Source organism: Panthera onca, chromosome C1 (genome assembly GCF_046562875.1).
Source record: "Panthera onca isolate mPanOnc1 chromosome C1, mPanOnc1 haplotype 2, whole genome shotgun sequence".
Classification (NCBI taxonomy): Eukaryota; Metazoa; Chordata; class Mammalia; order Carnivora; family Felidae; genus Panthera; species Panthera onca.
This window is the reverse complement of record NC_138346.1, coordinates 212,933,221-212,955,399: the sequence shown is the minus strand read 5'-3', so window position 1 is coordinate 212,955,399 and position 22,179 is coordinate 212,933,221. Positions and strand designations below refer to the sequence as shown.

At 56.7% G+C, this 22,179-nt stretch overlaps 1 protein-coding gene and 1 non-coding gene across 2 annotated transcripts in view; one reads left to right on the top strand and one right to left on the bottom strand.

Annotated features, from left to right (window-relative positions):
- Positions 1-22,179, top strand: part of DRAXIN (dorsal inhibitory axon guidance protein) — a 25,508-nt gene extending 3,329 nt beyond the window's left edge. The window contains exons 2-7 of the mRNA XM_078452424.2: positions 9,518-9,978; positions 12,299-12,489; positions 13,222-13,333; positions 13,746-13,835; positions 14,678-14,767; positions 18,553-22,179. Coding sequence (XP_078308550.2) covers positions 9,528-9,978; positions 12,299-12,489; positions 13,222-13,333; positions 13,746-13,835; positions 14,678-14,767; positions 18,553-18,665 — 1,047 coding nt within the window. The 5' untranslated portion in view covers positions 9,518-9,527 and the 3' untranslated portion in view covers positions 18,666-22,179. The remainder of the gene's footprint in view (positions 1-9,517; positions 9,979-12,298; positions 12,490-13,221; positions 13,334-13,745; positions 13,836-14,677; positions 14,768-18,552) is intronic.
- On the bottom strand, positions 3,505-3,589 carry TRNAQ-UUG (transfer RNA glutamine (anticodon UUG)). Its single transcript has one exon. It is a non-coding gene; the product is annotated as a tRNA-Gln (tRNA).

The following is a 22,179-nucleotide window of genomic DNA, read 5'->3' as shown; positions in this document are numbered from 1 at the left end:
CGGGCTCTGTGTTACGGCCTCCAGTACGGGAGGTCCTGGACAGTCACAGCGTCTACACTGAGGGTCACTGAGGGTAACATGAGGAGTGGTCAGAGACCCTGCCTTTGACAGTACAGGCACGGTTGCCTCTCAGACAACCATGAGATCAAGTCCCAGCCCTACCACTCCCTCTGCAGTGTAACCTTGGGCAAATCCCTCCAAATTTGGCCCCATGTTGAGTCATTTTTGCCCACTTCAAAGCGCTAAATTAGATAATGCACCTGACGCTCTAGGCCCAGATTAGTAAATGGCCAATAAATGATACTCAGACAACCTGGGACTGACGCCCAGAGAGGTTAATTGACTTGCTCGGGGTCACTCAGCTATTAAGCGCTTGGAGCCAGGATTCATCCCCAGGCTTGTCTGACACCAGGTGTCTTCCTGCCCCCACGCTGTCCTGTGCCAGAGCCAACAGCGGGCATTTTTGTCACTTGATGATTAAGCGATGGGTCTGACCAAACACCAAGTGGTGTTAAATTGTCTGGGTCCCGAGATAATGAAGTTTGGGGAAGGGGAGGGCGGGCGGAGGATTGTTTGGGGAGCGGGGAGAGGAGTGGCTACCTATAATGTAGCAGGAGGCAGGACACTGGCTCAGGAGGTGGACGTGGGACACTGGGAGAGAAAAGCCCAAGGCCGGGAGCCTCTGGGTGGGTGGGCGGGGGCTCTGAGGCGTCCCCCAACTCCACACCCCTATGTAGGTTTTTTGAGGTGTGAGGCCTTGGGGGGGCTGCCAATTCCCAAGGCTACTGTTGGAAACAATAAAAGCAGATGGGGCCGCCCCTGCGGGGAAGCCAAACCTCATTTACCAAGACAATGGTCCTCTCCAGGCTGGCCTGGGCCTGTCCTGTCCTACCCCACGGGAAACCATCGATCACCCCACTGAGGACTGAGGACATGGCCACCTGCGCTTGCCCCCCCTCGACCCACACAGGCACAGATGCACAAATGCTTCCAGGACCAACCCCTCTCCCCCCCCTCCACCCACCACCCCCTCTCTCTCTTTTTCCCTTCCCCATTATAACAAGGGCTACTGCTTATCCCGCCCGGACTGGGTTCTGCTCACTTTCTATACGTTTACTTCTCCTCCTCCACAACCCCTGGCATTTTACAGAAGAAACCGAGGCTCAGAGAGGTTCAATGACTTGCCCAAGGTCACACAGCTCTTCCCACCTGCTCCATGGGGCTCTCCCATGGCTCAGCTTGATGGATTTGGGCCGACACCTGTTTGAATCAGTGCTAGTTTGTGCCTCGAGCTTTCATTGGACCTCCGGCCTCTCCAGCAGGTCAGAGTGGGGACACCTGGAGGGCAGGCACTATGTCTTTGCCTGCAGATTAGAAGCTCCTTCCAGCAAAGGGTATGTTTCCCCCCATGCTATGGGAATTTCCAAGGCCAGAGGTACGTCTCTCCTATCGGGAACCTCTAAGGGCAGCAAATGAATCTACCTCTTGATTTCTTTGTTTAAGGTTTGTTTGGTTTTGTGCACACGTGAGTGGGGGAGGGGCGGAGAGAGCGCGGGGACAGAGGACCCGAAGCAGGCTCTGCGCTGACAGCAGCCGAGCCGGGCTTGAACTCGTGAACTATGAGATCATGACCTGAGCCGAAGTCGGACGCTCAACCCACGGAGCCCCCCAGGCGCCCCTGAGTCTACCTCTTCAGACTGCAGGCTTCCTTGGGGCAGGAGTCGCTTTCCTTGTTTAGACTGAGAGCTCCCCGTGGGCGGGAGGGGTGTCTCTCTTCTCCGTCTGGGAGTCCTCCCTAGATCCTAGTCCTCCAAGGCAAGACGTGGATCTCCCCTGTGACACTGGGAACCCCCTAGGGCCAGGGTTAGTATCCCCATTTGGACTGGCAGTTTCCCGAGCAGAGACGAAGCTCTCTTCCTTGAGACTGGAGCGGGCTCCTTTACGTGACCTCCAGGTCCTGCACCCAGAGGGGCTCAGCCGGTGGTGACCGCCTGGTGTCATTCTCCCCTACAGTCTCCGCTGCAAAGCAGCAGCCGGTGCTTCCCCACCCCCCCTCCTCCCACCGCCTCCCTCAAGATAGAGTCCTCTGCAGGAGGCTGGGTTGGCTCAAAGGCCTGTGGAAGGGTAGGTGGGGCTCTGGTTGTTCTGTGTCCTCTTCCTATTGGACAGGGAGAGGGGTGGGGACTAGATCAGGACTGTCAAGGCCCAAGTACGCACCTCGCCTCCCCCCCCCCTCCCCCCCCCCCCCCCCCCCCCCCCGCAACCCGCGGGCTGGGAGTGGGTGAGAGCTCTTTATATATTAAGGAGCTAATCTCTTGTCTGCTGGATAGGTTACAAAAAGAGGAGCCAGTGAGCTCGTTTGCTGCCTTCTACCCCACGTACACTGCCCGGCTTCCAGGCACACCGGAAGTCCCTTCTGCCCTACACGCGGCACGAAGAAATACTGATTTCCTAAATAATCATACCTCAAGACAGCCTGATGATCCCATTTCGCAGACAGGGATGTCATGACTCCCGAGGAGTTCTGATGGTGGGAACAGCTAGAGGGACAAAGTCTATTTCAGAACTGCCTTGAGAAAAGCCCACCCATCTACCCCTCCCCCACTCTCATCTACACCAGGACTATTTTGATTGAACCAGCAAAATCACTCATTTTCCAGCCCCGGGGGAGTCAGGTCCCTCTAAAGAAGACAGGAATCTGCTCCCAGGGGGCCAGGAGCTCTAAGACCGGCCACCCCCTCCGCTGGAGCTCCAGTTTGGGGAGCCCCACTGTTCAAAGACAGAAGGAGGGGCAGGCCTAGGTAGCTCAGTTGGTGAAGCATCCGACTTCGGCTCAGGTCGTGATCTCACGCTTAGTGAGTTCAAGCCCCAAATCTGGCTCTGTGCTGTCAGCGCAGAGCCTGCTTGGGATCCTCTGTCCCCCGCTCTCTCTGCCCCTCCCCAGCTTGTTCTCTCTCTCTTGAAGTTTATTTATTTTGAGAGAGAGGAGGGCCTGGGGATGGCCACCTCCATTCTCCGCTTCTAGCCATTCCAGAAAGTGTCCAGCCTCCAGGGTGAGGACGGGGCACCAGAGGGAGGAGTCAGGCAGATCCGTTCTAAGTTAGGACATTCCTAAAATCTTCATGGACACATGGGAACGTAAAACCAGAGATGATTCCTGCATTGAGAAAAATCCGTCCTAAGCACTGCTGAGTCGGGGTTCTAGGCCTACAGTTGCTGCCCCAGGGCTCCCAGGCTCGGGGTGTCAAGGGCTGGGCGTGAGGGAGAGCTCTTTATACATTAAAGAGCTAATCCCTTGTCTTCTGGATAGGTTGTAAAAATGTCCACTGAAGAGTTTTAAGCCGTAGAGCCAGTCATCAGATTTGTTCTTTTTTTTTTTTTTAGGTTTATTTATTTATTTTGAAAGAGAAAAAGTGGGGAAGGGACAGAGAGAGGGAGGGAGGGAGAGAGAGAGAGAGAGAGAGGGAGAGAGAATCCGTAGGAGGCTCCCCACCACCAGCCCAGAGCCCGACTTGGGATTCGAACCCACAAACCACAAGATCATGACCTGAGCCAAAGTCAGACGCTCTACCAACTGAGCCACCCAGGCGCCCCCAGATTTGTTCTTCTGACCACAAAACAGAGAATGTTTTGGTGAAAAGCAGGAGCAGAGGCAGAAGGGCAGCGTGGGAAGCTGTTCCAGTCACCCAAAACACGGCAGGGAACATGGCCAGGGTTTTGTGGCGAGCGGGCACCCACACAGAGGCCGGGCCTGCCTGAGGCTGCTGCTCAGAAGAACACGATCCAGCCCTTAGTACCCAGGATCCGGGCCATGTCCCCATGAGCCTGAGGGCTCATCACCGAAGCCTGAGAAGAGAGAGAGCGACCCCCAGGGTAAGGGAGTCTGGGGTGACTTCAGCATGTCCCTTCCCAGCTGGGTTCTCTCGAGGGAGCAAGATCTCAGAGATGTTTCTTGGTCTCTCAGAGGTCAGAGGTCCTTTCCTGCTCAAGTTTAGCGGCGGGTGGTTGCCTGCAAGTTTCTTATGAGCTGGAGAGGGTTAGGGTGTTTCCATGGAAAGGGTCATTTCAAGACCCAAGCTGTGGCCAGAGGAATAGCAGGAATTAAGACACCTCCCTGTCTAGCCCCCACCCCCAGCACCTTGCATTCTCTTCTGCAGAAGTCTAAAAAGATAGAAATGCCGCGATCGTCCCAAAGAGACCCTGTACTGGTCTCAAGGTGCCCATCCCTGTGGGTTAGGGTCTCACTGGTGCCCAAGGGGTCAGCCACTTTTAGAGAAATGGACAGAGCACAGTAGGCCTCCTCCAAGAGAGAGGGAGAGGGAGGGCCAGCCCTGGCATGGGGTTGTTAATCATATAATTTGTTTTACCTTTTAGCATTTACCAGTATGTCCTCTGAATTCATGCCCCTAGCCCCTGGGGGCTTACTCGAATCCTAGAGGATATTACCCGGCACCCCTCCCCCACAGGGGGGCTGTCAGACAGATGGAGAAGGCTTGTCACTGTAGGTCATAAATTCCCAGGCTCCCTGGGCGGACAAGGTCCTTGAGGCCACCCCACCTGCGGATACGATGGTCTTCTTCCCCTGCTCCCCCCGTACATAAGTAGTTGCGAATGGCAACAATTCTTTTATTATTTTTTTTCCCTTCGAAGTTGATTTATTTTGAGAGGGGTGGGGGAGGGGCAGAGAGAGAGAGAGAGAGAGAGAGAGAGAGAGAGAGAGAGAGAGAGAGAATCCCAAGCAGGCTCCCCACTTCACGGGGCTGAAACCCACGAACCATGAGATCATGACCTGAGCCGAAAGCAAGAGTCGGATTCTTAACTGACCGGGCCACCTGGGTGCCCCCGTAACGGTTCTTTTCAACTGCTCACCTTGAGCCCCTGGAACACTCTTCAGTGACCCAGGAGAAGCCCGAGTGACGATGGTGCAGTGCTCGTGTTAAAATTTGAGTAGACAGCGTGTCTGAGAGTGTCTGTTGTCTTTGCTACAGCTTTCAGAATAGTTTAAAACATTTTTTTTTAAAGTGATGTTAGAATCAAACGTTTAAAGAAGCCCTGAAGCATCTCTAGCAAATATGGTGGCTCGGATGTCTCGTTTTCACACGTGAGGAGGAGACTCAGCGTCCGGGAGAGGGGTTGATGGGCCAAGTTCTCCCAGGGGGTGGTTGTCTGGCTCACAGCCCAGACTGAGCTCGGTAATCCTCTGCTCTATCAGAGCATCACTGATATTCCTGGCCCAGGATCCCCATCAGACCCACCCCCCACCCCCAGCCCTACTACCCCACCCCCCATCCCTCTTCCTCCCCACCCCCTCCCCCCATCCCAACCCACCTTGCGGCTGGTGAGCTGATCAGCAAGGCAGGAATGTGAGCCCTACCGCTGTCCTGGGATGCCCCGGGGGCAGTCCAGCTCCACAGTTGTCTGCCAGGCAGGTGGGACAGGAACCCCCCTAGTCTCCTGGCCCTAAATGCCAGGCTGTTGGGAGGGGAGGGGCTCAGGAATCACGGTAGACTCCAGCCTCAATTAAGTGCCTTCGTTCGCGTGTGCAGCCTTTGGACGGAGACAGCTCCCAGTCAATTGTCCCCACTGTGTAGGGACAGCTTAAGGACATGAGATAAGTTCTTTCCTCCCTGTCCCCAGCTGCCAGTGCCTGGTCCCCTTCTTGGGCCTCGACTGCACTCACAGCAATGACAGATTATGTGGGGGAGGCAGGTGACCCCTGATGAAGCTCAGTGCATGGTCGGTGGTGTGCAAGGACCGTCCACGTGCACTGGGTGAGTTGCATCATCTTGAATGTGTGGCTTTACCCTCCCGGAGCCTCAGTTTCCTCATTTTAAAAATGTAGAAAATGACATGCTGTGCAGGGCAGCGGGGAGGGACGCAGGGAGAAGTGGACGAAATCAGTCTCAGCGGCAGCTCCTGTGATTACATTTGCTTTTGTTCTGTTTTGCTTTTAATGAGTCACTTAGATCTCAGTTACGAGAGGGGCATCTCTGGGTCGCGGATGGTCTTGAAGTCCCCTTGACAACTCTCATCCAGGGCAACTCCAGGCTGCTGCGGAGGGCATCCTCCCCGGGGGCCCGGAAGGGCGGACTTTGTGAGCAAGCTGCAGGCGGGGACAACCCTCCAGGGCTGATGGGGGTGGGGGAGGGGGGGCCTGCTGCCCCTTTTTTGCCTGGATGCTCGGCGCTTTGTAATGCAGCCTCCAACTGGCTTTCAGAGTGACAGAAATGGATTGGAGCCCCTCATCGCTGTGGATCCCTGGCACGACTTCTGTTAGCAGCCCACGTTTCCTGAGGCGCTTTGCCAGGCTGGCATCTCAGCTGCTGGGCTGTGCCAAGACCTGCGAACAAATCCCGTGGGCTTGGAGAGAGGGCTTCATGCAGTGGTCAGGGCAAAGTGGTGCCAGGATGCCCAGCCTTCACTCCAGTACTCATGCTCTCTCTCAAACCCACACATGCGCGCACGTACACACACACACACACACACACACACACACACACACACACCACCCTAGGAATTTATTCATGTTCTTCTGCTCAGGGTCACTTTGCGCTCAGTCCACTTCCATTCCCATCCACTGTCAGTGCCTGTTATTTGCAGGGTCCTGTAGATGTGATGGGAACAGAGGGAAGAGAGGGACAGAGCCCCCTAGGATCTTTCTGTCCAGTCAGTCTTTAAAAAAGCCTGCCCCAGCACAAGATGGCACATGAGGTCTTCAGGAGCTGGGCACACATATGTGGGGGCGCGGTGGGGAGCATTTGTAACTGGGGGACTGACAGGGCTTCCTGGAGGAGAGGACATTTGGGATGGACCCCAGAGGACGGGCAGGATTTGGACAGAGAGAGATGGGGGGGTGGGTGGAGAGAGGGGGTTGTTTGAGGCAGAGGGGACAGCCCAAGTGAGAAGAGAGATAGGAAAGGTGGGGTGTGTTTGGGGCCCGGAGAATAGTCTCTGTTGACCGTGAGGGGGAGGAAGTAGAAGCCAAGGCTGCAAAGCCAGGTCGGGGTCACGTTATACAAGGTTTTGAGTGCCGAGGTAAAGAGTCGCCGTTAAATGGGAAGGCAATAGGGAGCCAAGGACAGTTTCGAGCAGGCGAGGGTCATGGTCAGAGGAATCTGTCAGCAGTACGAGCTGCTCTGGGGGCAGGACGGTGCCGATAAGGTCTGGGGAGAGAAATGGCTCCCAGTGGGTGCATCGATCGGCACTGCACACTGAAATCCGTTCTTGCTTGTCCCAGGCTGGCTCGCGCGTGATTTGTGGGGTGCAAAGGGAGGGAGGGAACAAAGATGGCCCTGAAGCCAGTTGGGGTACCGTAAACAGACCCACGGCCATTGGAAGACTCTTGGCAACAGGACCCCGGTGGGAGAGAGAGATGCCAAGGGGTGGGCTCATGATGCCTGAGGGCGTGGCGATGGGCTTCCTCTTCCGGCTCTGCAGAGGAGGGGCTGTCGTCTGAGACAGTTCCCCAGGCGGGTCAGCGAGCTCACACCTTGGCTCTCAGAGTCACCGACCTGCTTCGCGTCAAGCATGCTGGCCCACGAGGGCCTGTGGGTCTGCCCACCCCTCCTCCTCTGCCTCATCTGGCCTCTTCCTGCACTTCTGGAGTGACCGGCCTCACCCCTCTCTATTCCCACCACCCCTGCCGGTGAGGGCACTCTGTGGGCTTCTCTCAGGCTATTGTCCCTGTGAGACAGAAGGGCCGCGCGGGGTGGGGGACAGCATCCCACACGGCCTCAAAGCCTTTCTCAGTCCCAGGCAGAGCGAAGCCTGGCCAACCAGCCTGGAGAGGAGTCTGCATCTGCCTCAGGCCCGGAAACAGGGTTCAAGGGGTTCCCCGGGGGCAGAACAATACTTGACTGACAGGCCTTTAGAATGGCCCCCCTCCTCCCGCCCAGCTGCCTCAGGAGCCCAGGAGCACAGGCCCTGGCTGCCTGAGCCCCGGCCTCCAGAGCCCTCATTATGGGAAGGCTGGAGGTGAGGTTGATGGGGCCGAATCCTCGTGTGGCCACTGAGATGGACAGCAAGGCAGGCCAGGGCTTCATGGTTTACCGTCTTAGGCACGGAAGGCTGTGTGACAAGACAGGAGTTGTCACGCCATGCCATCCCAGGGTCCCACACGGCTCCTGAGGCTCTCCCGGGACGCGCAGGGGGCTCCCCGGGATTGGAGGAAATAGGATGGCCTCTTTCTCTCAGTCGGTGGTTCTAGCAAGATCGGAGCTGCAGGCCGTGGAGGCAGGGCCTGGGCCTTGCAGGGGACCAGGGCACTCCAGGCTGGAATGAAAGGAGAGCAGGATAAAGGACCCTGGGACCAGGCAAGGTGGGAGGAGCTGTTCCCCCCCTTCGGCCCCCCACCCCCTCAGAGTGGGTCAGCCTGGTGGGGCCCCGGCCTCCCTGTCCGGCCTGCCCTCCCCGCCCGTTCTGAGAGCCTCACTGGGAGTTGGCTAAAGGCGAAGCTGTGGGTGGGGGAGCCGGGGGCAGGGAGGTTGTGGGGGGCAGGTGGGGCCACAGGGGGTGGTCGCCAGAGTTGGGCACCTGCCCCACCGTCCCCAGCCACAGCCACAGCCTTAGCTCCGACGTCTTCTGGAACATCCAGGGGTTGCTTCCTCCTCCCACAGGGGGGCGGCGGGGGGAGCAGTGTGTGCCCTGAGGAGGCCCCACTTCTGGTGGGCAATGAAGGGTTATCTTGAGGGTAGGTCAGGGTCAGCTCACCCCACCCTGCAGGGGTCAGAGCCAAGCTTCTTCCCAAGTTGCTCAGTGCCGGCAGAGACAGGGCTGTGTCAGAACCTCCCAGCCCCTTAGAGGAAAAGAAAAGAGCAAAGACGGACCGAGCGGTCTTGGGACAGCCACGAGGGAGGTGCAGAGCACAGACGTAGCAATTACATGTATGAGACTTACTAGGTGTGGCTTAACCTCTCTGGGCCTTAGTGGCTGTTCCAGAAAATGCTAGGAGCCACTTCAGAGGCTTGTTGAAAGGACAAAGTGATATGAGTTCCCGCAAAGCTCTGAACCCGATCCCTGCCCGTGGCACGCGCCCAAAGAGGCTGTTCTGTTTGTTCGGAGTTGGGCTTTGAGTCAAGCCTCGGGCAGGACAGGCCTGTTTCTGAGCTTGGAAGAACGCAGCTCATTCCGGGGGACTTGGCAAAGGGCAGAGGTCTGTGCAAAGAGAATTCTAGACGAATCTGGAACCTGGATGCTGCTTAAGCCAATCAAACCAGGATTTCCCAGCCTCGGCGCTGTGGTCTTCCTGGGCCGGCAAGCCTCCTTCGTGGGCCATCCTGTGCTAGCTGTAGGGTGTTTAGCGGCATCCCTGACCCCAGAAGGGGCGACACTGCCCCGCTATGACAACCAAAAATGTCTCCGGACATTGCCAAATGTCCCCTGGGGGCCAAGTCCCCCTCCATCCCTGCTGAGAGACACCGGGCTATGATGATGTGGGTGAGGGGATTTGCAGAAGTGGGGAAGCAGAAGACGAGGAGGGCTGTTGAGCTGTCTGCTCATGGTGCTGCTTTTCTTACAGACCAGAGCTCATGGCCGAGCCCAGCACCCACGTTGTCCCCATGCTGTTCCTCGCCCTCCTGGTGCTCTCGGAGCTGAGCCTGGCAGGCTCCCTGGGACCTGGAACCCCGGCTCGGAACCTTCCTGAGAATCACATCGACCTCCAGGGCCCAGCACTGTGGATGCCTCAGGCCAGCCACCACCGCCGGCGGGGCCTGGGCAAGAAGGAGCGGGGCCCAGGCATGCCCGGCCGGGCTCAGGATGGGGCTGTGGTCACCACCACCAGGCAGACCTCCAGGCTGCCAGGGGCAGGGGAGCCGCTGCCCGGGCAGAGTCCTGCAGGCCTACTGGAGGACAAGGGCCCGCTCCTAGGGCTGGCACTGCCCTACCCGGAGAAGGAGAACCGGTCTCCCGGGTCAGAGAGGGTCAAGAAACGTGGCAGGGAGTTCAAGAGACGCAGGGAAAGGTTGAAACTGCACAGAGGTAGCCGGAGGTCTGCGAGGGGGTGGGGTCCTGTCATGGAAAGGAGGGGTGGGGGGATGAGGGAAGGGCATACCCCCATGGCCAAGGGGACTCCAAGAGGGGGGTGGGGGCGGGCACAAGGGAAGTGGAGAAGTGTCGATGGTGTGAGAAGCCGGGGAGGATATCCAGAGGCTCCATAGAGGGCAGGCAGTGGAGCCCCAGAGGAGGGGAGGGGGTCTCTCAAAAGTCGGAGTGATCTGGTAAGAGGAGGGAGCTGGGAGAGCCTTGGTGGTGGCGCGTGGGAATGATCCTCCTAAGTCAGGAAGCTCTGCCTTGTGTCTGACCGAAATCCACCCTACTATAAGCCCGGAGTAGAGATAGACTAGTTCGGTCCCCAACCAGGGGACTTAATCAACACTTACTCAACTCTGAATCCCAGAGCGGGGACTGAGAGCTCAGACTCTGAAGCTAGGTCTGCCCCAGTTCGGCTGCGTCTCTGCCGCTTACTAGCTGCGTGCCCGGGACAAGTCCCCTTTCTGTGCCTCGGTGTCCCCTTTTGCAAAACGAGGATGAGGGCTCCATCTACCCTCAGTGTGGGCTCATAGAGGACTTAGATGCTTAGAATGGCACCTGACAAGCATCACGTGCCGTGAGCAGTAGCTGTTACTAGCTAATTCTCAACTTGCTCTCAGTGTGGAGTCACCGTCCCCTGACCCGGACACGGATGACCCAGGGAGAGACGTGGCGTCCTTATCCCTCCTGCCTCTGTCCTGTGTGTCTCTTGGGGTGCTCCCCCGCGGCCCTGGTCACCTTCTTTAAGTTTCTCCCACATCCCCAAATCCCCGTGAGGGCCTAGCCGCCCCCTGGCCCCGGGCGCCACCTCCTTTGCCCACTCAGTCCCTAAACAAACATGTCCCAACAGCTGGGCCCAGGCAGCTCCTCCTGCCTGACCTGGCCCCAAGGCCACCAGGGGCCGACCAAGTGCTGCAAATGTGGGGCAGGTGTTCTCCAAGAGGAGCATGATGGAGGCTGGGCACCCCCACCTCCTGCAACCGCTGGGGTCTTCCTTGCTAGGCCTCCTGAGACCCCCCCCCCCCCCGAGTGGACAGAACACAGTCGAGAGATCCCTGCTTAGACTCAGCCTCCCACCCCCTTGGAGGTCACGGTCAGGTTGGGTGGGGGAGGCTGGCATCCTCAAGGACTCACAAGGCATGAACTCATCCTGGCTCAACTCTAGGCCCCAGCTCCATCGGACCAAGGGCCCCACCCCCACCCCAAGAGAGTCAGTGTGGCAGGTGAATGGAGGAGGGGACAGTGCTGGAGGCCAGGCCCGGTACTGCCGACCTGCTGCGGAGCTCTGGCTGACCGGGCCCCAGTTGCCTTGTCTGTAAAATGAATGGAGTGGATTCAATGGTCCCTAAGTCCCCTTTCTACTCTCTGGGGTTTGTTTCCGGAGGGTGGGGTGGCCCCGACTGACCCAATCAAACTCAAAGTCAGATCTTGCCCGAGAAAAAAGAGGCAAGGGTGAGCCCGGGGCCTCCAGCTTCTCTCAGAGCCCCTTTGTTCCTGACCACCTCCAATCCTGCACACTGTCCCCTCACACTCAACTTACCCCAATGCCCACGGGTCTTGGGGGGTGGCATCTGTGGCCAAAAGCATCGGCCTTGTGCTCAGATGGACCTGTGTTTGAATGCAGGCTCTGCTGTCCCCTAGCTGTGTGTCCTGAGGCAAGTTGCCTAACCTCTCTGTGGTTCCGTGTCCATACCACCCCCCATAGATGAAGCCTGAAGGAGCACCCATCTCCTAAGAGTTCCTACCGTGGTTAGATGAAATAATGCTTGTAAGGAAGGACCCAGCATACAACAGGGCGATGGTTATCACCACATAGGAAGCCCTTGCTTGTACGTGACAAGCTGTGGATCTTGCCATCTCAAAGACCTCTCCCCAGTGCAGTGCCTCTCAGCCTCTCCTACTCACACCTCACCTCTTCCGGGAAGCCTTCCGTGGTCAATCCCACCAGTTCGCACTTGTTGCACTTACGCCCCCGGCTGTAACCTGACTTGAACTGGCCGGACTGCTGCTTTAGAGAGAGCATCCTTGGGCTGCCTCCTGGCGGCAACACTGCAAGTTCATTCAAGACCTCCCTCCTCTCTCCCCACCACCCCAGTCCCTCGTTTCCACCTCCCCAGGAAGGTGGGCAACAGGAGTGTTGGCTGAGCCCATGGCTTGGCACATAGTCCCTGCTGCCTCCTTGTTTGCAGATGGAAATGTGAGTTGTGCTGTGGGTTGACACAGGGTGGTGAGCAGATAAAGCTCCTGTGTTTCCCACTCCGTGTCTCAGGCCGAGCCTTGGTCCGAGGTCCTAGCTCCCTGATGAAGAAGGCAGAGCCGTCCGAAGACCAGGCACCGGATGCCACGATGGAGGAATCCTCCACCAGCCTGGCCCCCACCATCCTCTACCTAACCACCTTTGAGGCAGCACCTGCCACAGAAGAGTCCCTGATCCTGCCTGTCACATCCCTGTGGCCCCAGGTAAGGGGCCCCAGAAGAGCCTCATCGTATATTTAGGGAGACTGAGGCACAGGGGTGGGAGGGAGCGGGATGAGGCCACCGGGGCTAGAGGCGGACCAGGTCTCCTGATGCCTGTCCAACTCAGCTGCAGCCCGGCAGCCGCTCTCTGCTAAAAGGGCTGCTACTGTCCGGGACAAAGTGGTCCTAGGGTTCACTCCAGGGACAGGCAAGGGAGCAGGTGCCAGCTCAGCACACCGGGTCCGCATGGAAAAGAGCAGGGACCTCGGGGAAAATTTTCACACGTACCAACGCGTCCTTGTGCACTGATCCAGCCCCGAGACCGCTGGCTGCGAGGTGAACTGAGCGGCGGCCTCGCGGTGCTACAGAGCCAATGACTTGTCAGAGGAGAGAAGGGACAGGAAAGCGAGTGGCTGGGCTTCACCCAACTCCCCGGCTGCATAGGTGTAGAAACCCTGAGCAGGCACGAATGCCTTCCCGGTCCCTCCCTCAGGGGCCTGGCGGATAACTCACCTGTCTGCATTAATACCATCCCACTGGGGTGGTGGCTGCAGAGTGAGAGAACTGCTTAGGCAGCTGTCCCCGTGTCCCCAGGGCTGGGATTCCAGGCTGCCCAGCAGAGGACGAGCTAGCCTCTAAGGAGCCCTTCCTTAACCCCCTGGTTCTGGGGTCCCATGTTTCGACTCGCACCTGTTGGGAGCTCCAGGCTCCCTCCTCTCCATGTCCCTCCTGCAGGCTCAGCCCAGGCCTGATGGGGAGGTGATGCCCACACTGGACATGGCCTTGTTCGACTGGACCGATTATGAAGACTTAAAACCTGAAGTCTGGCCCTCTGCAAAGAAGAAAGGTACGTCCGCCCAGCCCTCCACCCCCACTCCTGGGTTCTCCCTCACCCCCCTCACTGTCTGTCACGGTGGGGGTCCCAGTGAGCCCAGCCTGACCTACAGGTGTCCAGAGTGGGAGGGCGTGGCGTCTAAATTGGCACTGACACCCACAAGGCAAAGGCTGTTCTTAAGTGCCGATCACACGGCACACGTTTTCCTCTACCAGCTCGTTTTACCTGAAAAAACAAAACAAAACAAAACTGTTGAGCCCATTTTAGAGAGGAGAAGACGAAGGCAGAGAGAGCGAGGTAGACAGTCCTGTCCACGCCACACCGTACCGGGGGCAGCGTGAGCACCCAGTCCCCGGCGCCCACGTGCCGAGTCTCTCTGCTCTGCTTGGCGTCAGCTTCTGACTGCAGAACTTCTCGTTGCCAGAGAAACACTGGGGTAAACTCTCCAGCGATGGTAACGGAACGTCACCGGCTGAGGGTGAGCCGTGCGACCATCATCAAGACTGCCTGCCAGGTACGGAGCCAGCATCCGCCTTCAGGGCACACGGCTGGGTGCAGGGTCAGGGTTGGGGTGGTGGAGGGGAGGCTGCACGGGTGTGGGGACATTCCAAGGCACGTGAGCAGGGCCTGTGGGTCCGTGGCCCTAAAAGGGAGAGAAATAACAAAAACCAGAGCTACCTCTTTCCTGAGTGTCGCTGTCATACTCATACTTTATTTGCTCCTCATAGCAACCCAGGGAAAGGGACCCTGTCATCCCCAGTGTTTAGACCACCAGCTCCCGGACAGGCCGTTTCCTCTGCAACACATGGTTTTCACCCTGAGCGCAAAGAAAAGGCTTGATTTGGGGTCAACTGGACAGTCTTCCTAAGAGCTGGCTCGGTGTGTGGCGGGCAAAGCCCTGCCTGGGGTCTACCTTGGCCCCCCCGCCCCCCCACCCCCCTGCTGCTCCCCCGAGGCGGCGGCGGGGGGCGGGGGGGGAGGGGCTTCAGTTTTCCCATCTGTCAAAGTGGACCTTGGCAGCGATGATCCCTGAAGCCCCTCCCAGCTCCACACCCCCCCCCCCCAGCTGCTCTGCCCCCTCTCCCTGGGAGGCCATCCCACACCGCCTTCGCTCTGCCCGTGCTCTATCAATTGCCCATCTGGGGCAGCTGGGGTCTCTGCCACCCGCCCCTGGGGGGCCTCGGCCATGGCATCCATAGGTGGTCCCAGTAGGGAGCCTTGCGCACCAGATGGCCCACCCTGCCGGGCCACGGCCCTGCCACAGAGATGATGGATCTCCTGTCTAGTGGGACGGCGGGCTCGGCGGTGGGAGGGTCCGGGGAAGCGTGGCTGACCGCGCACTTGCTGTGTGAGCAGGGAGCTGCTGTGACCTTCGGGAACATCTCTGCACGCCCCACAACCGCGGCCTCAACAACAAATGCTTTGATGATTGCATGTGTATGGAAGGTGAGCCCGCACTCCTGGGGGGCGGGGGTCCCCTGGGCTCTGAAGAGGGTGGGCAGAGGGGCCCGCGGCCAAGAAGAGGGTGGAAGAGGGCCTCGGGAGCTGAAAACATGAGCAAGAACAGCTTTGCTCGGTGCCTTCCCAATCTGTGAACTCATTTAGTCTTGATTCCTGGCATTGGTTCTCAGATGTGCTTTTCTCACCTCTTGAAACACAAGCTGGCATGATCTCCTGTGATCTGGAGGTGGGAGAAGGGAGGAGAGGCGCGCATCTCTTTAAATAAGATCACATCTGAGGAGGCTGGTACTTTCATACCAGAATTCTATCCCTGGGGAGGCCTTCCAAGTGTGATAACAAGGGGTGGGGTGGATTTCCCAGCACTGTCCCAGGGGAGGATGCACTTGGCCAGCTACGTCCTTAACTCTTCTGAGCTCCCACCTGCCCAGGTGTGCCCCGCTGTGCCAGGCTCTTGTGCCGAGAACTTCACTCACGCCATCTCCCATAATCATGCACAAGCGTCCCGGGAAAGGGAGCTATTATGATCCCCCTTCCGCACATAAGCAAACCGAGGCACAGAGAGGTTAAGTGACTTGCCCGAACTCACACAGCCAGAAAAGTAGGGGAATGCTTTTAATTTTGCATTCTGAAACATTTCAAACATACGCGTTAGAAATCATTATTGCAACCGTTAGCCCCCCAGAGTGATTTCCCATCATTCTGCATCAGGATTTACAGACTCACTGCCCATCTGTGCCACTTCTCCCCCCCACTCAGTTCCCAGTATGATTTTGAAGCAACTCTTGGGAGTTTACAGACATTTCACCTGTGATTAGTTCAGTATATCTCTCTAAAAGAGAAGTACGCTTTTAAAGATAAAATACCAAATGTGAACAATAGTTGCTCGGTATCATTCACTAGCTAATCAGTGTTCACATGTTCTGAGTGGGAGAATTTGGTCGCGGTCCCTCTACTGACCATCCTGAGATACAAGCCCTGTTTTTACTCAGATTAGCCTCAAAAATTATCTGCGGTGAAAGCGATACACCTACACGGTCTAGTCAGTCAAGAAATATTTTGTTTGTTTGCTTTGAAAGAGAAAGAGAACAAGCAGGGGAGGGGCAGAGAGAGAGGGGGGAAGAGAGAGAATCCCAAGCAGGCTCCATCCACACTGTCAGTGCAGAGCCCAGCGCAGGGCTCGATCTCACAAACTGTGAGATCATGACCTGAGTCGAGATCAAGAGCCGTACGCCCAACGGACTGAGCCACCCAGGCGTCCCCAAGTAAAGAAATATTTATTGAGTGTCAGGTACCGTTCTGGACACTCGAGATTCAGCGGCGAAGAGAACCGGCAAAGTGCACCCATGGATTCCATTCTAATGGGATGAACGGATACTAAGCAAATAAAGAGATAAGGTGTCTTTAGAAAGTAATAAGGGCTGTAAAGAAAATAATCCAGGTGGTCTGATGAGGATCAGATTTGTTTTAGGAAGGACAGACTGGAGGGGACAGTGGGGACCAGCCTCCAGAAGATGGAGGGTATAGGGACGGAGAGAGAGCCCCAGGCAAGAAGCAGGAGAGAGACCCCCAAGCAAGAAGCAGGCCAAAGGCGAGGACCTTGGGAGGAACAAGGCTGGTGTGTTTGAGTAGGCCCGGCATACAGTGGCCAACAGAGAAGGTGGCCCAAGGGCCGGGTGGGAGAAGCTAGCGGGGAGGATCACATGGGACGTTGTCAGCCTTGTTTGAGTTAGAATTGGAAGTCGTAGGCAGGTGTTAGGTGGGAGAGTGACATGGTCCCTGCTGCAGGATGCTGAGGGACAGGAGTGGAGATAGACAGGACCGACAGGGAGCTGAGGAGAAGGCAGGGTGGGAAGGGTGCAGGGAAACTGCCTTCTGTTACGTGTAGGCAGGGTTGGGGACCCATTTCACAGAGCAGGAGACTGAGGTATGGAGCCGGCAGGAGGGCACTCCAGTCCAGGTTGGCCAGAACACTTCTGAGGTCCGATCTCAATCCTTGGCCTCCAGGTCCAACCCCGAGCGCCCAGGTGGGGGGGATGCGGCCCTGCTGAGCTGCACCTGCCTGGTTGGTGCCTGGCCGGGTGCTCAGGGGGTGGCCCCACCATCCAGGAATCCTTCCTTCTTTCCTCCCCTGGACCTCAGGCGGGAGGGGGCAGCTTTCCAGGCATCCGGAAGATACGTCGGCATCCAAAGCCCCATCTGCTCCTTTCCTCTCATCCCTCTGGCACTGGTCGGTCCTGGAAGGAACGCTTGCTTCCTCCTGGGAGACTCAGGCTCCAGAAAAAAAAAGAACAGAAGTGACAACTCAGGCAGCTCATTAAAGATGGTCCAGGAGGCGGCTGTCACCAAGATGCCACACCAGAGGGATCTAGGCGGTGGCCAGGAACCCTCCTGAGGACCAAGAGTCCTGAGGACCTCTGAGAAACCCTGAAATGCTGAACACGGGGCCCAGGGCTTAAGTCCAGCAGTCAGGGCCAGCCTGGGTTCTGGAGGGTTCTGAAGGGGCTTCTGTGGGAACCTAGTACTCCTGCTCATGAATCCCCTCCCCTTTCCAAGTGTCACTTGTGTGGCCACAGGTCTGGAAGCCCAGTGACCCAGGTGTAAATTCTAGACCACTAAGCACAAACTCTACCCAGCAGCTTGCTCCTTTATTCTCTGGATGGTGACATAAGTGAATCTTAAAGTAGCAATGTCCTCTCTCCCTGAGGTCACTCCTAACCTGAAGTGGTGGGATTGCTCAGGCCACACTCACATCTCTTTCCACCTGCCACCACCAGGAGGATGTGGCCTTCTGAGGCCTTAAATGAAAAATACATCTACCTGCCGTGTATCCCAGTAGATGCTGGTGGCCATGACAGAGAGAGCTTCAGCTAAGAAACCCTCCCACTGGTGGGCCAGAAGGGCCACACTGACTTTAATTTGGGTGGTCAGGGAGGGTCTCTGAGCCGTGAAGGCTGTGAAGGAGCCAGGGATGCAGAGAGCTTGGGAAAGGGATTCTGGCTAAGAGAAAAGCAAGTGCAAAGGCCCTGGGGCAGAGCATGACTGGGTGTTGAGGAAAAGCAAGAAGACTGAGTGTGGCTGGAGTTGGTGAAGAGGAGAGTGGGAAGTGAAGAGGGCAGACGGGAGGCGGGTCCAGGTCCCAGGGGGTCTTGTAAGCCAGACTGGGAAGTTTGGATTTCTATTTGAGTTCCAGGGGGAGCCACAGGAGGTTTATAGGGGAGGGCAGAATCTGCATCCCTTTACACATTTTTTTAATAGACCATCTTTTTTAGCAGCTTTGGGATTACAGAAAACTTGCACAGAAAATACAGTTCTCCTGTGCCCTCTCCCCCCCACCCCCCTGCACGGTTTCCCCTGTTATCTTGCATTAGTGTGGTATGCTCTTTACAATTGAAGAACCATGGTCTTGATAAAGCCCATGGTGTGTATTCGGTTCACTCTCGGCATTGAGCATTCCACGGGTTTTGATAAATGCATCATGTGTCCACCATTCCAGTATCACAGAAGAGCTTCATGGCCCCGAACAGCCCCTGTGCTCCGTCTCTGCATCCTTCCTCCTCCCCACCCCCCCCACCCCCCCCCCGCCTATTGTCTTTTCTAAGCCCACTCGGGCTGCCGTGTGTTGAGTGGGTGGGTTTTAGGCAGCACAAAGAAGGGCTGGTGAAAGTGTGCGGGGCGGTGGGGGCGGGGGTCCCAGAGGATGCGATGCGGGGAAGGAAGGGGCGGGCCCTGGCGGTGGGCCCCCCCTGACCGCCTTGACTCTCTCCGCTCAGGGCTGCGCTGCTATGCCAAATTCCACCGGAACCGCAGGGTCACACGGAGGAAGGGGCGCTGCGTGGAGCCGGAGACGGCCAACGGCGACCAGGGATCCTTCATCAACGTCTAACGGCTCTGCGCGAGGCGCCTCCCCGCCGGCCTGGGGACCGCGCGCGCGCCGAGGTTTGGAGAAGCCGGGCAATTTGTTCAGAACTAGCCGTGCGAGATCGGATGGGGACTAGATGGTCGAGGCTGCAGGCGCCAGCCCAGGACACTCAGCCCCGGCAGGGGAGCCCTGGGCGAACTTTCTCCGCCCAGGAGCCGAGCTGCGGCACACCTGCGCCCACCTCCCGGCCTCCGGAGGACCCACGAGGCCCCCGCGATCCCGGGGGAACCGCGTACTCCGCGATGGCAATGTCGAGACTGCCCTCTACTGCCCGACCTCAGCACTGCAATGGAGAGGTTTCCGAGCGCGTAAAGGGACCACTCCCAGAGACCAGAGAACCCGAGGAGGTGAACGCGGGAACACCTCTGCCGTACCTGGCACTGTGCTAAATGCGTGCCATACGTTATCTCTCTTAGTTATCACAATGACCTTTCCGAGTGGGCATTATCACCGTTTTATAGGTGAGGAAAACCGAGGCAGAGTTAGTTATGACTTGTCCAGGGTCCCAGATCAATGCTCCTCAAACCTTAACCTGTGTAAGAACCCCCAGGGAGATCTGGCTCAAATGCAGATTCTGGCTCAGTCGCTTCAGCATTTTTAACAAGCTCTGGGGGGGGGGGGGGGACATGCTGCTGATGCTGATGCTGATGGGGACCCCACTGAGAGCACCCAGGTCCTAGGGAGTAAATGCCAGAGCCAGGATTTGAACCCAGGCCAAGCCTGTCGGGTTCCCCAGGCCCAACGTGTGGTTGCTTGTCCACAACCAAGGATTTATCCCAGGTTCTCCAGGGCTTTCAGTGGGAAAGAAGCGTTCCCTGGCAGTTCCTTTCCCTGGGATGAAGTCTGCAAAAACGAACTGTTCTCTGCCTTCCCTGGACAAAGGTATATCATCTTTAAAAACAAAACATGCATTAAGCTCCCGCTTGCCGGGAAGGCATGACCTGGGAAGATTGGTCGCTGCCCTCTGGGAGTTGGTATTCTGAGATACGATGTGTTTGGGGGAAACAAGAGTGCATGTCCCAGGACATGTGCTTTGCCGTTGCCCTGATAGCTTCTTAAGCTTCTGTGGTTCATGCCCTTTCAGAATCGAATGCCAATATGGACTCAAAATATGCACCCATTTTGCATGCTGCCTTAGTGGTTTCCAGGCCTCCCACAGACATCTCTAGACCCCCACACCACACTTCTGCAGCAAAGCCTACTGAGGAGTTGAGGTACCTCTGAGGTCAAGGTGCTGTCTGAAACTACCTGCCCCCCCCCCCATAAGCTAGACCCACGATGCCCTCAGAACATCTCTCCCAGCAGATTTGGCTCTAAGGGCCACTTCAGGAGAGCCACTTAAATCCCCCCTATACACACCTGGCACCTCTTTCTTGGTCAGCCCTCTGGTCCAGGGCAAACCAGGTTGCAAATGACAAAAGCGTTCCCTGTCCAAATTCCTCGCTGGCCTGGACACCTGCCAGAGGGACCATACCCGTGATGTCAGGGCTGTTTACTCCATTGGGAAAATCAGTCAGGGTCAGAGGTCTGGCACCAAGCATAGCAGACAGATCTAGGAGAAACCAAATATCCTTGCTCATTTCTCCCTTTTCAAGTTCTATGGGCAAAGGAATCTGGGGCGTGGGGGTGGGACAGGGGAACTGAAAGAGATCAAAGCCGGCCATTTGGAAATCAAATCCACCGGCAGTTTTGTCTAAGACCGGACAACGCCCGTGCTGTGTGTGCTTCACTTGGGGCGGCTGATCTGAGATTGTGATTGAACCCTAAGGGGGTGGCTGCAGGCAGGAAGCACAGCATTGCTTATGTCTGCCATCGCTTGTGTCTGGGGGCTAATAGGATGGCCCGGGGACATCAGCAATGGAAAACACAGAAGGCCCCATGGAACTATCCCTGTCTACTAGGGGAGTTCCACGGTTGGAAATTCAGAGGAGTCTAGCTCTTTGCCCTAGCCACCTGCATGTCGCGGTTGCAAGGTGGTCTGTGGGTGCAAAGCTCCTAACACCAGAGTTAGGGATCCCAGAGCCCCCTGTGTTTAACAAACCCCTCTGCCAGGAAGTTCTTCCTTAGGTCTATCTTACATTTCTTTCGCTGGTACAGAATCCCTAATCCAGGATTCAGCAAACTTTTTACCATAAAGGGCAGTTAAATATTTTAGGCTGTGTTCCAATAAAACACTTTGTGGACACTGAGGTTTGAATTTCATATAATTTTCACATGTCACAAGCTATTAGCCTTCGTTTGATCTTCTAAAACCCATTTATGAATGTAAAAACCTCTCTTAACTGGCAGATTATCCCAAAGCAGGTGGTGGGTTGGATTTGGCCCACGGGCGCTAGTTTACAGGTTCCTGCTACAGAAACTGGTCTCAAACTTGGCTTCCCGTTAGAAGAATATGGGGAGCTTTCCAAGGTACTGATGCCCAGGCCCACCGGCAGAGTGGCACGAGTGCTGGTTTCATTGATCTGGGTTGCGTCTGGGCTTCATTTGTGTCCAAGCCTCCCCCAGGCAACTCTAATGTACAGCTGGGCCTGAACTCTGCCCTTGTCCTCTTGACTGTGGGAGTGCAGCTGGTAGCAAACAGCCTGCTCCACCTCTTACCACCTTGGTGACCTTAGGAAAGTTACTTGTGCCTTGATTTCCTCATCTGTAAACTGGTTTAATGACTCTCCCTTCATAGAGTTGTTGCCAGAAGTAAACGTAAAATCCTTAGAGCATGTTTAGAATAGTGCCAGGCACATGATAAGCCCCCAGTGTGGGCTAATTTGTTTCCTAGGATAGTATTAGTAGGCGTTCTGTTCTTTGACGATGACTCATCATATACTCAAGGATCATTTCAAAGTCACCGTTCAGGCTCCTTCCCCTGGAACACTGGGGCCAGGAGATGCTCCTTTAGAAAAGAGAGGGCGGGGTTCTGTGGTCAAAGAAGTTTGGAAACCTATTCTGGACTCAGCCAGAGGCAGCCATGCCCACGGTTCCCACATGACTCCTTTCTGGGATTTGTCCAGCGATGCTAAGAGTGGCTCCCCAGCCTGCTGGGAATGGGCTGAGGGTCAGAGGACATGAGGGCCGAGCCTCATAGGGAAAGTGACGGCGTCAGTTGCCCCTTGAGGAATGACAGGAACCACAAGTCAAATCCAAAGCCACAACCCCTTCCTCCCCCCAGATGGATCCTTACTCTAAGCCATATTCAACACACCCAGTAAAATCTAGTGTTGAGATGGTGGGCCCACAGCTCCTTGGAAATGGACCCGCTTTGCAGCAGGAGAGTCAGTGAACATACACGGAACCTACAAAGACATCTCTGTAAGACAGCAGAACAGCAAGGAAAGTGGGCGCTGGGAGGGACACTGGGAGGAGCCAGAAAGCAAACCACTTAGGCTCCTTACTGGGGATTTCACGGGACTGGCACCATCACCTCCACGATGACCTTTCCTCTCATGGGACGCAGTGAGGAGCGTGGGGGAGGGGGTTAGGGGGC